The 12345-nt window shown below is 45.9% G+C and overlaps 1 protein-coding gene across 8 annotated transcripts in view; it reads right to left on the bottom strand.

The window, feature by feature from the left end:
* Nucleotides 1–12345, bottom strand: part of EXOC6B (exocyst complex component 6B) — a 310232-nt gene that overhangs the window by 112760 nt on the left and 185127 nt on the right. For all 8 annotated transcript variants that reach the window (XM_030017657.1, XM_030017649.1, XM_030017629.1 and 5 more), the window contains 6 exons: nucleotides 12055–12175; nucleotides 9484–9555; nucleotides 8934–9031; nucleotides 7908–8013; nucleotides 6606–6715; nucleotides 461–572 (listed from right to left, as the gene is read on the bottom strand). In XM_030017657.1, coding sequence (XP_029873517.1) covers nucleotides 461–572; nucleotides 6606–6715; nucleotides 7908–8013; nucleotides 8934–9031; nucleotides 9484–9555; nucleotides 12055–12175 — 619 coding nt within the window. The remainder of the gene's footprint in view (nucleotides 1–460; nucleotides 573–6605; nucleotides 6716–7907; nucleotides 8014–8933; nucleotides 9032–9483; nucleotides 9556–12054; nucleotides 12176–12345) is intronic.

The raw sequence follows: 12345 nt of genomic DNA on the forward strand, positions 1-12345 counted from the left end.
TGCATTAAACTTTTCAGAAATCTGACTTTGTGCACAAAAACATATCGATCACAAAAAGAAAATACCGATATAGAGTTTGTACTGTAGCAATGTGCTGAAACCACCTCAAACATCACCTGTAGATGGGGACCAATCCCCCATCCTCTCACAGTTCCCACATGGCTCTTCTCCGGTGCTCCTTGAAGTCCTCTTACTTTAATTCAGATATATAATGCTCCACAAATTCAAAAGAGAGGTAATGCTAACAGCAACAGCAAAAAAGCTTCCTCTTTCCAACAACATAAATTGATTCTTGCTTTGTATAGCAATGCTGCGTGGTTCCATTATTGTCTTCTAACCAAATATTTTATAACAATGGTCCAAACCAGCATCTCTAAAGGTGCTGTAAGGAGTTCCAAGGGACCAAACGCCCTTCTGTCACCCTGCCCGGGAAATGGGTCTTTTCAAAGCCACGTCCTACCTCCGTCAGCCCGACGTTTTTCCTCTTGATGACATTCTGTAAACAGTTGCTCAGCGTTCGGGTCAGCAGCAGATTTGTAGATTTTCTAATCATATCATCAACTTCAGTGGAGCTGAAAAGTAGAATTTAAAGAGAGATTTTTGAAAACTTTCTATGGAAAGAAAATCAGCTGGAGCCCTCATCATCCAGTCTCCTTCCCAACCCTCTTCTGCCTTATGCGTGATCATCCCTGCACTGCTCACAGGCACCGACATACTAATATATACCAAAATTCCAACAATTTAGGCCTTTTTGTGCATGTGTCTGTGAGGAAGGGGGACTAACGCTAAACCTACATACATCCCTGAGCCTCTCCTCTTAGAGGGGCTGGTCCAGCACGGGTAAGAGCTGCCCGCAGCGTCAGCACTAACCTGTGCAGCCAAGCCATCGCACTGCACACAACGCTGGTTTTGCACGTTCAGTATGCAAGGGGAAAGGGATCAAAGACCTGCAATGGGGGGAAAAAACAAATCAAACCCCCAAAATACCCTTCTCAACCTTCTCATGGCTTTTTCTTTAACTAAATCAGACTGGAAGTTCTTGCAACATGTTCACGTCCTTTGCCAGATGGTTGCAACTGCAGCATTGCTGAAGTTTGGGAGTTCGGCTTTCTGCTGAAGTGCTGCTGCCCCTCCAACGTGCACACCAGCAAGGTGCAACCTCTCCTTTCTGAAGGACGTTTTGGAAACCCATCCCAGCACAGGCTCCTTTGATCTGTCGTTGGCCCTGCATTAGCCTTGACATCACGGGGCTTTATCTTCGGCAGCGCAGTGACAGGCAGCTGAGGGCAAAGAAAATTTCCAACTGGAAGGCTGTGAAGCATTAATAACTTTAATGCTCCCAGTAAACCAAGCCCGTGACCTTTTGCTCCTTCTCCTGTTTTACCTGACAAATGGGCCAGATTACAAAGCAGGGATGGACAGGAGAAGCAAAAGCAAACCTTGCAGGTACCCCGCCGCCAGCAGGCAAGGTGGGGGATGTTTGGGTGCTGCTATTGGGGTGCCTGCTGGTGCAGGGATGGGTGCTGCCAGCCCTTGTCCAGCTCACACCTCCCGAATTTCTGTGCCTGTTTAACATTGGAGCAGATGCACTGAGCCAAGCCGTGGCCCATCAGTGACTGATGCTCAGGAAAGCAAGACTGAGCCTTCTCCCACAGCAACCCTGTGGCCACAGCAGCCTCCTGGACCCACTCATCATAGCATCATAGAATGGTTTGGGTTGGAAGGGACCTTGAAGATCATCTAGTTCCAACCCCCCTGCCATGGGCAGGCACACCTTCCACTGGACCAGAATGCTCAAAGCCCCATCCTCCCCGAGCACCGCGCATCCTTCAGTCAACTCAATTTTTGAAGTTATTCAGGACCTTCCTTGTGCTGCTGCATGAGAATTGCACTGAAATCCCACAAATTCCTGGGAGAAGTGGCAAATATTGCTCCCCGCTCGCACCTCTGACCAAAGTCACGCTCGTATTTCCACGAGACCGAGAAAGCCGTGTCTTGCTGCAGCTTTCCCAAGGAAAAGCCCAGCTGCACAACTCCCTGTACACCCAGCGGCTGCTTGCCACGCTGCGCTCCCCAACAGGTTTCTCTAATATTTCCTTTTCCCTGATGTATGTTTAGAAGTCTGCTTTTCTGAGCTACGCGCCTGCCAAGGGTTGACCACTGTCTCCTTCCCAGTCGGACGCAAGCAGAGCAGGGCCAGCAGCTCAGCAGGACCCAGCTCCTGATAATTTAAATTCAATGTCATCAGTCAAAGTCTTTGTGTGGGTCTCTTCTAGATCATCACTGCTGATCCCTGCGAGTTTATTTTCCTCCTGCTTAGCGGGGAAGCGCATCTTATGCCAGCGATGATCAGGGCTAGCCCACTTCACATCCCAGATGGAACCCTTGGCTCCTTCTCGCAGGGTTTTGATGTGTGGTCCAAGGTGATGCACTTGGGGTTTTTAAAGTGTGGAACAGAAATCAAAATGTGGGGGGAGAAGAAACCAGCCAATGAATTTTCCTGGTCTTTATACTATGGGTAGGGTTCTCAAATAAGGTTTTACTTAAACAAAAAAAAAACCAAAAAACCCCAAACCCCACCATGCACACACCCCCCAGGACCTCCATCATCCCTCAAGAAGAACCAGATTGTCCCCAATCCCCTTCACCAGACAATAGCATGATTAAATATAGCAAGTACAATAAAATCTAACCCTGTGATGATCTACAGATGGTAAAAAAGACACCCGAGGAGATTTAAAGCAAAGGGGTGGTACAATGGGACCCTGTAACACCAGGGGCAGCTGCCTGCTGCTACCAGAGCGGCGTGGGAACCAGGGAAGGGGGCTGGGGAGCAAAAAGGGCTGGACACACGCTCAGAGGGGGTAAAGAAAAAATTGCATAGGGAGCAAACAATACACAAAGCTGTATCTTTGTACAAGCACTGTGGCCCTTGCAGGATTTTCCCTGGGAAATCCTGAAATGCAATATATAGGGAGTCACAGAGCCCGTCCCCAAGGATGGTGGAGGTGCAGAATGGCCAAGGCTAGAAGCGGATCTGGTGGCTGGAGCTTCCAGCATCTACTGGAACCGAGAAAGCACAGATGAAAAACACAGGGGTTTGGACACGATGTCAGCTTTTCTCACTAAACTGACACAGCAATCAAATAGGTCGTGCTGGAAAAGCTTGCTTTTTTAATTCAAACATCAACCTGTCATCAGGGCATCGAAATTAAACAAGCCAGTTACTGTCTGGCTGCGTGTACATCCCAAGACAGTCATGCTCTTGGCAGGAGCGGGATGCTGCTGGTCTCTGCCCGACGCCGCAGCCAGTGCTGACGGCACGAGGTTGCCATATCACCAAACGCTTTGCAAATCGAGGGTTTGCTTTAATCGCTCGCTTCAGCTGCAGGAACATCTCAACCATGATAGCCTCCAGGGCATAAACAAGTAGTGTTTAATAGTACTGCTTAGCACTTCCATGCTGCTTTTACTTCTTCAAAGCACTTCTAACCAAGCTTTCTCTGCATGCAAGCACCATTTCCAAAGGTTTCATATTCTCATTTTGTTTGTTGGCTGCATAGGCTAGAAAATCAGGTTGTAACTTTAGTTACACGGTGGGTCAAGCAGCCTGGTAACCCCTGCGGTTGGGTTCCACCGGAGCAGAAGGATCTGCAACACCTCCCATGAGGTCCACACACTGAGTAAGGGAAAAAAAATGGAAGCATTCCTTGGGAAAAAAAAAAAAAAAAAAAAAAAAAAAAAAAAAAAAAAAGAGCAGGATTTGACCAGGCACTGGACTGTGATCCCCCAAATCTTCCTTGGTTCAACAGAAAAGGTAAGTGAGGGTGGCAACAGGAGCGATGGGTGTTAGCCGTTGCCTTGCCCAAGACTCCCCCTGCTGAAACAATGAACCAAGTAGTAGCTCACATCAACAGCCCAGACCCAGTGCCCAGACCAGTGGGGCCAGTTAGCAAAGAGTAATGGTACCAGTCAGTTGTATGACGCCAACTCTTGACTGTGAAGTAGAGGTTGGGTCTCGGTTCAACAGACTGGTCTGATCTCCATTCTCAATACACAAATGAAAAACAGAAACCCCAAATGAACAATATTGTTCATGTGGGCTGCTCACTACATGTGTCTGATGTCAATTTGATCTATCAGCTTCAAATTGGTTAAAGTTGGTAGTGGTGTGGTTGTTACTAAGCCTACATACATAGTCTACAACCACGGAACACTAGTAACACAAAAGCAGTAACACGAGCTATCAAAGAAACTACGTTTATCTCCTCTCTCCTAAAGCTGACTTCCAAAGGTCCTACCTGATTTAGTTATTCAAGCCTCTGATATTTTTTTTTATTTCATTTTTAATAACTTTATGTACTTAAATTATTTTCAGCACTTTAAAAATTGTACCCGAAGTTCTTTCAGGATGGGTGCTTTGTTTGAAAAAAACCCAAAACCAAACAATTGAAGTCCTGGTAGATTAGAGCTGACATCTCATCCTTCCACCCACTGTTTTCCAAAGATATTCCCTATCTTTCAAATGGGAAATTCCACTGGAACCGGCAGAAGTCTTCCAGCGAGTGGATACTTTTAAAGACTCAATGAACTCAAATAGATGCTTTTTAACAAAGGCAGAACTGCTGAAAATATAAAGGAGGTTTTCTTTCTCCTAATCAAATTAATAGAGCCAAACCAAAAAAAATTGCAACCCCTATAAATGCACACTAAGCTCCAAATTTTCTTCAAATACTTGAAAATCAAAATAACTTTCACAAGCATATCAACATAAAGGAGAACACTCCCGTCCAACAAATACAAGGAGCTAGTTTAAAAAAAATAATTAGAAAAAAAAATACAAGCTATATTTTCTGCCATAGGCTCTGTTCTTCAGGAAAAGACCACAGAGTATTTAAGCGAACTGTCTGGGTTAATGACAGCTGATGTCCCGTATCCCATAGCAGTAGTCATGACCTTCAGGCCTCCCGTGACTGACGGGCTGACCCCAATCACTCCAGGGTGCGAGGTAAATGACAACCAAAGAAGAAAAAGAAAGAGAAGAGAAAGAAAACTTGCTGCCGGCTTTGTAGCCAAGCTTCCTAATAAAACCTAATTCAAGCTGTCAGGGTGAAATGAAGAAAGTGTCAACAGGGGTTTTCAGAGAAATATTCCAAATGTTTGGCTAGAAAAGCCAAGAGCCGGGCTCCCTTCCCCCAGCCCAAAACCGCTCCTCAAAAAGGGCTGGAAAATCCAATGTCGAAAGGAATTTTAATAACGTGTCCGGGGGGACCCCTGAGGAGGGACCCAAGGGGACACTTTTCTTCCCTTCCCTGACAAACCCAATCATCTCCGTAATGGTGAAGAGCACAAAACTCGCGAGGGAATTGCCAACGGAGGGGTTTGGTGAAACCAGCATCCGTGTGAAATAGGACTGTTCTGTCGGCTTTAGAAACCGAGATGTTTCATGGTGACCCACAGGTTAAGAGCCCTGGGAGCCACCAAAGAGAACAACCTGCCACCAGTGAAAGGCTGAGATTAAACGTGGGGTGAGAAACGTCCCGTGCTTCCACATCTACCGATGAGCTACCACGTCCTCTAGCAGAAGACGGAGAGAAAGTGGCTCTCCAAATTACTATCCCTCGCACAAAGGAAGAGAATTAAACCCCTGAAGAGCCTTGTGTAGGCACCGAAACATCTGGCAAGTCCCCAAAACACTGCCCTAGCTTCACATCAGCACTGGGGCCATGGCCAGGACATGAAGCTGCCAAGGGAGGTGAACACACCCCCACACACCCCAATTCAACCTCTCGCTAGCACGGTGCTGCAAACAGAAGGGAAGAAGAGATTTTTACTGGAAGGAGGAATCCATTTTCATTTATATACCTCTACCAAGTTGAAGACATTACTGGGTGCAAGAAGAAAGCACCAACTTGCAGTTTCTGGCGAATATAGTTGTTTTCAAATCTCACACACATACACATGGGCAAAACCACCATCAACGCACCTTGGGATAGAAAAGGGAGGGTAAACACATGGAATATTTTGGAGGCTTTAAAAACAAACATACAAAAAAATCCTATTATTTGTATATAAACTATATAAACTCGCATGGGAAACAAGAAAAATGAAAACCCTAAACCTGCAGCCGAAACTCATTAACACCAAGGGAAAATCAAAACCTCAGGAGTTTTCCTGCCAACACACTCCTTGAGGGACAGTCCGGGGAGGCCACGTGGAGCTTGTAGATGTTATACCAGGCACTGACTCAATGACAAGTGGACATAATTATCTTTCTCGAGACAACCAGATTCATCTATTTAGTACAACTGACTCAGAAACATCTTGGAGGAAACAGCCCCCTCACTTTTTACACAGCTAGCATGGTCCTGGGCCATCTTTTCCTACATGAGGCAGCTACTTTGGAAGACTTGGCCAGCCCTTTGTACATGAAGAATGCCACCTCTCCAAGGAGACCACCAGCCAACTCCAGCCTGGACAGGGTATATCCAAGCAGTTGAGCAGCATGAAGGGTTGAGGAAAAGAATTCATATTTTAAACCTGTTGACATCTTTCAGTGCAGACAAAACCTCCGTATTACAACCATTAGCACACTCATCCCCTACCTCAGATGAAGGTCTTCCGAAAACTTCAGACAGGCGTAGATGAATTCCTTAATCTGATTGTAAACTTTAGGCACAAACTCAGAAAAGGGGAACTTCTTTGGAAATGCTTGCTGTAAAATACAGGAGAGAATTCAAGTCAGAGAGCAGATATTTAACAGGAGTGACGACTGCTTTCCAGCAACATGTTCCAAGCAGTCAAATTAATTCTAGTATTTAGCTAAGTCCAGCAATGAAACAACAAGCCAGCATTTATTGTATATTATATAAACATTTCAGCCAAGTGAAAGACCAGATAATCACTTACAAATGGCACAAGGGTGCATAAGGGATTTGGAGTCTGAAACGGGCTGGAAGGAAACTTGCAGCTAGGAGGGAGCAGGCAGCACAACAGGACCCTCATTCCCTCTCCCAACTCCCTAACTCATATGAAAAAACCCCACTGGAGAACTCCTTGACTTTTATCTCCCACCATGCTCAAGGTGTTTTGCTTGGTCACCTCCCATAGTGGCTGCCCAAGGTAAGCACTCGCTTACAACACCAAAAGCCAAGAGGAAACAGATGTCCTACACCAAATTTTCCCAACCAGCTTTTACCCATAGCACACACATGGCTGGGAGGTGCAGAGCGTAGTAGTAAGAAGCTGGACTTCACAATATAGTTTGGGGGGAAGGACTTTTCAGACTTTCTGAAATCTAAATACTTGACTTGGATCGAAAACCCTCCCAGTCCTAATTAAGTTCACCAGGCTTGGAGCTCGCTGGCTGCCAGATGTGGAGCAGAAGGCCAAGCAGGCTTTTAAGGGACACTGGCTAGGTCAAATTTGGCTACACTTAGGTTTTGCAAGCACACACTTCTACAAAAGCCAAGATATACCACTTTGTTGGGCTTTTTTTTTTTTAAATATGAAATTAAAACAAATAAAGGTCAATAACACGGTTCATAAAATGGGAATAAAATACCAATGGAAGCAGATATTTCTAGTCTCTTGTCTACTGCAGGCACTGTTCAGCTGCAATAGTACACTGTGATCTGAAAACAAAATGGATGAGGTATTGCTATACGCACTTACCTCATCTACACCAGGAGAAATGCATCACATGGGAAGATGGAAAGTATATTTGTTCTTTTCGCTTGTTTTGTTATCTTTTGTTGTTTATTTGGTTTGGGGTTTTGCATTTGGGGAGGGGCGGGGGGGGGGGGGGGTTGACACTTTCATTTGCAGTTCTCAATGCCACTAACAAGGGTGCGGGGTTTTCCTGCACCAGCAGACACGCTGTGCCAGTTTCCCCATTTCAAGATTACCTTTTCAAGTTCTGCATCCTGGAATGGGAACTGTCCAACTATTTTCTTATAAACTTCTTCATTTGTCACTGGGATAGGACTGTAGTTATCTGAATCAAGTATATTTCTAAGAAAAGAAAAGAAAAGTTAGAAAGACAGCTCTGTGACAACAGACTAACCACAACTTTGCAGGTTTACTGCTACGTCGGCAAGCTCTTAAGAAGCAGGTGCCAGTTGAAGACGTGATCCCATGGGCCTAAACTTCTCCCCATGTTTGTGACTGATGAAATCATCTTTGCTGCAGCCAGACTCAATGATCTCTCCCAGCTCCCTGCCTTCAACTTGTGTAAAGCCACAACCAGAGCTTAATGGTGACTTTAGTCCAGACTGGAGCTTCAGCAGTAGCCCCTGGCAAAGCCCAGGTGAGCTCCAGTCCTGCCTGACTTGAGGAAGATGAATGTTGAGCTACCAGGGCACTGACAATCCTCCAGCACCTCTTCCCAATGCTCCATGCTCTGAGACACGTCAATCCTCCTGGGATGTCCTGGGCAACCACTACAGGATGAGCTGGTGGCTCCACAGCACGGCATGGGACTCTGGATAACGTATCGTGCCCTACCTGTGGGCAACTGCTCAGCTCACGGACACGTCTACAGCAGCAGCACAGGGATATGCCGCCGATATCCCAAGCCACACGTGGCTCAGTGTTGGAGCGAGGGCACAGTAACACTGCTGCAACAGCAGATTTTTGCATCCTTCCACCTATTGACTGTCAGTGTGAGCTCCAAAACGAAACCATAACCTTATCCCTCTGGGATGTAAAACCTCTGGTCTACACTGATATCATCGCACAGATCTTACCACACACAGGATCCTCACAACTGTATGTGAATTGGATCTCCCTGGTCCAAAGAGAGCCCAGGCTGAAGCTTACTGTTGCCCAAAATTTAAACAGGAGCTTGCCCCTAATCTGTCAGAAGATCTTATTTATAGGCCGAAACTGCTCTGTAAGGTACATCTCACGCGTTTGCTTAAAGAGCTTCTTACCTGAAAACTCCTGACCATTTCTTCAGCAGGGTTTCACTATACTGGTCTTGGATCTCCAACAGCATGTCAAAGAGCTGGTTCACCGGGAAGCCATATCCCTGCAGTGAGGTGGGGGAAGAGAGCAACTTCAGATAAGAAAAAGTCACCAACAGGCAGCTGAATATTATTTTCTCTATTTAATAGGGAGCACGTGGACAAATTCTCCCCAACCACCACCACAGAGGCGAATGGTGCTGGTGGAGGGATTTAGGCGGTGATTTACCGAGGTGGTAGGACCAAGGGCTATTAAAGGCTGGGCTGGGTGCAAGCAGGAGGCACAAGGGCTTGGCAAGGTGGCCAAGGTTTGGTCTTTGCCCACAAGCTGACCAGCCGACGTGCAAAGCGAACCAGGCTGTCCATCGGGCGCCACAATTCATGCACCGCAATGCCAAAAAAGAAGCCAGGCCACCACAGCAAGCCCATATCAGCCATTTAACCCTGCTGATGGACACCATCTGTGAGCAGCACAACCGTCAAGTGAGATAAAGAACGGTCGCCGACACCCGTGTACCTGGAGTGTATCTGCAAAGAGGACGATGAGGTTCTTCAAGTCTAACACCAGGCTCGGGTCCGAGCAGTAGGACTGCAAAGAAGGGGAGAAATTAAAACATGGTTTTAACTGCAGCACGCGGGAAAAATATTGCCCTCAGCCCTCCTGCGTTATCACTTGAGTGATAATAAATACACAGGCACGCCATACAGTCTTATGATCAGTAGCTTTTATCCTACAGCCCATGCCCTAACGCTGTACAGGGCAAGGGAAGGCACACTGATAAGGGTATCTCTCCTCATAACGCACTGCTCTTGAGGCTCTCCATGATGAATAAGGATTTTGGTTGCTCTAGAGATACCTGAAGTGTCTCTAAGATTACCCAGGAGCTGCTGGGGAAGCGAGAGGAGATGAAGCAAATCAGCGCGCTGTCATACCAAGACGACAGCAGCGCCTTTCATTTAATATTTAGTGTGTTGTGTCTGACGGTAATGAAGCATCGCAGCGAGGCATCCCCGAGCCCCGCGCGAAGGCTGCATTGCTAAGTGGTTCAGGCTGAGAAAAAACACGCTGCATGCCTATATTTCAGCAACATTTAATGGTCAGAGCTACAATACAAGTACTTATTGCGGGTCAGGACACTGCTCAAAACCCTAAAGACACAACTCGGTGTAGTGACAGTGCTGATCGTCCCCCCAGAGCCACCCCACGCTACCCACAGGCTTCATGCGCTCTCTGGACGCAGCAGACAACCACCCTATGCTGAAATATGTAAAGTTTCAGACAGACTCTTACCAAATATAGAATCAGTGATCATAAGCTGGAAAGAGAAACAGATTTAAAGCCCACTGGAAACTCAAGGAGGAATGACTCCATTAATCAATGTGAAAGACTGGAAGAGACACATTTTCCATTTCACTGTCCAAAAAAGAAAGTCAGAAAGAAAGATAATGCCCTAAAGCTATCAGAAGTGATAAAAGATGTCCCTGTCTGCAGCAAGGAAGAAAATCCAGGGATAAGCCTGGCTGAACGGGAAGAACTGAAACAGCCTTACCAACATGAGAGCCCTCCATCAAGTCTCAATGGCAATATGGGATGGATGGCACTGGTCTATACGGGAGCTGCAGGCTGAGCAGTGCTTAGAGATGACCACAATACTAGTGTTGAGAAATCATGTAACATTTCATGATTACTGAAAAAACCGTCTCCTGGCAGCCACTTCATGCACTAAGTTTGGCATCACTTAAAACAACTTGTCCTGTCAACAAAGCTGGTAAAATTGAAAAACACTGTATTTGTACCTGACTTACTCTCACGGCTTTCACCTAGCAGAAAACCCCGCTTAAAAAGAAAATAAACACAGGTTTACAACCTAGTGGGGTATACATCTCTGTGTTTATCCCCTTTCGTAACACAGAGGCTTAAGTGGAAGGAGGCAGCTTTCCAGTCAACAAAACTGCTGTGCCGGACGGAGCCAGAGTGCCCCGGGAAGCCTCTGCGGTCCCTCATCCCAACGAGCTCCAGCTCCATCCCCCGGATTATCCCCACCTGCACAGGTAAAGCCAAGCAGCTCTTCGGCAACACTGCCCTTGGGCAACCATGCTAAGCTAAAGTCAGGGGCACGTAAATGCAAATCTCAGTGTGGTTTGGAGGAAGCAGCATATTGTGTCTCCACGCAGAAATTTTAGGGTTTTCTCAGCGAAGAGCAACGACATCATTATCACTTGGGTACCACCACGTGCGTGTTACATCATGCTAGATGCAGGCCTGCACCAACACGATCCGGCAGCATCCTCGTGCTTTTGGACGGCACTGCCTTCCAGGAGCAGCAGTGGGACTTCAGCTATTTAATACTTTGGTTTTCCTGGTGAAAATGGCCCAATAATTTGAAAACGGACTTGGGGAAAGTCATTAATGCTTTTCCTTTTATGGTCAAATGCAATTTTTTCATCCCATTAACCAAGAGGGTTTTCAGAAAACTCCAGTGTTCCCAGCTGAACCAGTACAACGTTATATCAGGTCATACAAAACTGGAAAAAAAATTGTACATTTTTTGCAATTGCCTTTGGTTTTTTTGCTCAAGCAGAGAAATACCAAAGCGATAAGCAATTTTTCCAAACTTCTTTCAGTATTAAAAAATAAGAAATCTATTTAGTGTCTTTTTACACACAAATGATTTGCAGTTTGATAGCAGCCCATTCACTGCCATGAACTTTACGGGAATATCAAACAGGGTCATACTTCAGCGTGCCAAATAGACGCTTTTTTCCCCAGTTTTCTGGGACAAACCGACTCCCTCTGCTGGTGCTTTTCAAAAGTGATCAGCAAAGTAACTGGAAAAATATCAAACCACTCTTTCCTTTCCAGTCCCCCAAAATATTGAGAGTTTGGTACAGGGAAATGCAGTGCATCAGGAGGCAAAAAAGAGCTGGAGAAAGCTTTTGGGGAGATAGCAGTGTGTCTTCGTCTTATTGTTTTAAACAGGGTCATTGGAAAAGAGGCAAAACAAAGAATACTACTGTAAAAGCCAGTATTTCCAGCTTGTCAAGTCATACTCAAGCAACAGTTGAGCGACCCGGGGCTTTTACTTACTGAATGTGTTCTTAGTGCTGCAATAGTTTTTGATAACGCCATCTCCCACAGCTCATCAATATAGGCTCTATTTACCAAGCCCTGTGTTGTATGCAAGATGTGATCTTCAACTACAAAAAACCTAACAGAGAAGAGAAAATGGCACTGTTATCAAAAGTTACAGGTTTTGAGACATCAAAAGAGATCTGCAAACACTGCATGCGAGGGATACGCGGCATTTGCACATCCACAAATCTCCAGAGCAAGCTCAGATATCTCTATCAAATATAGCCAACACTAAGCACTTTATTC

This window comes from Aquila chrysaetos, chromosome 1 (assembly GCF_900496995.4).
Source record: "Aquila chrysaetos chrysaetos chromosome 1, bAquChr1.4, whole genome shotgun sequence".
NCBI classification, from domain to species: Eukaryota; Metazoa; Chordata; class Aves; order Accipitriformes; family Accipitridae; genus Aquila; species Aquila chrysaetos.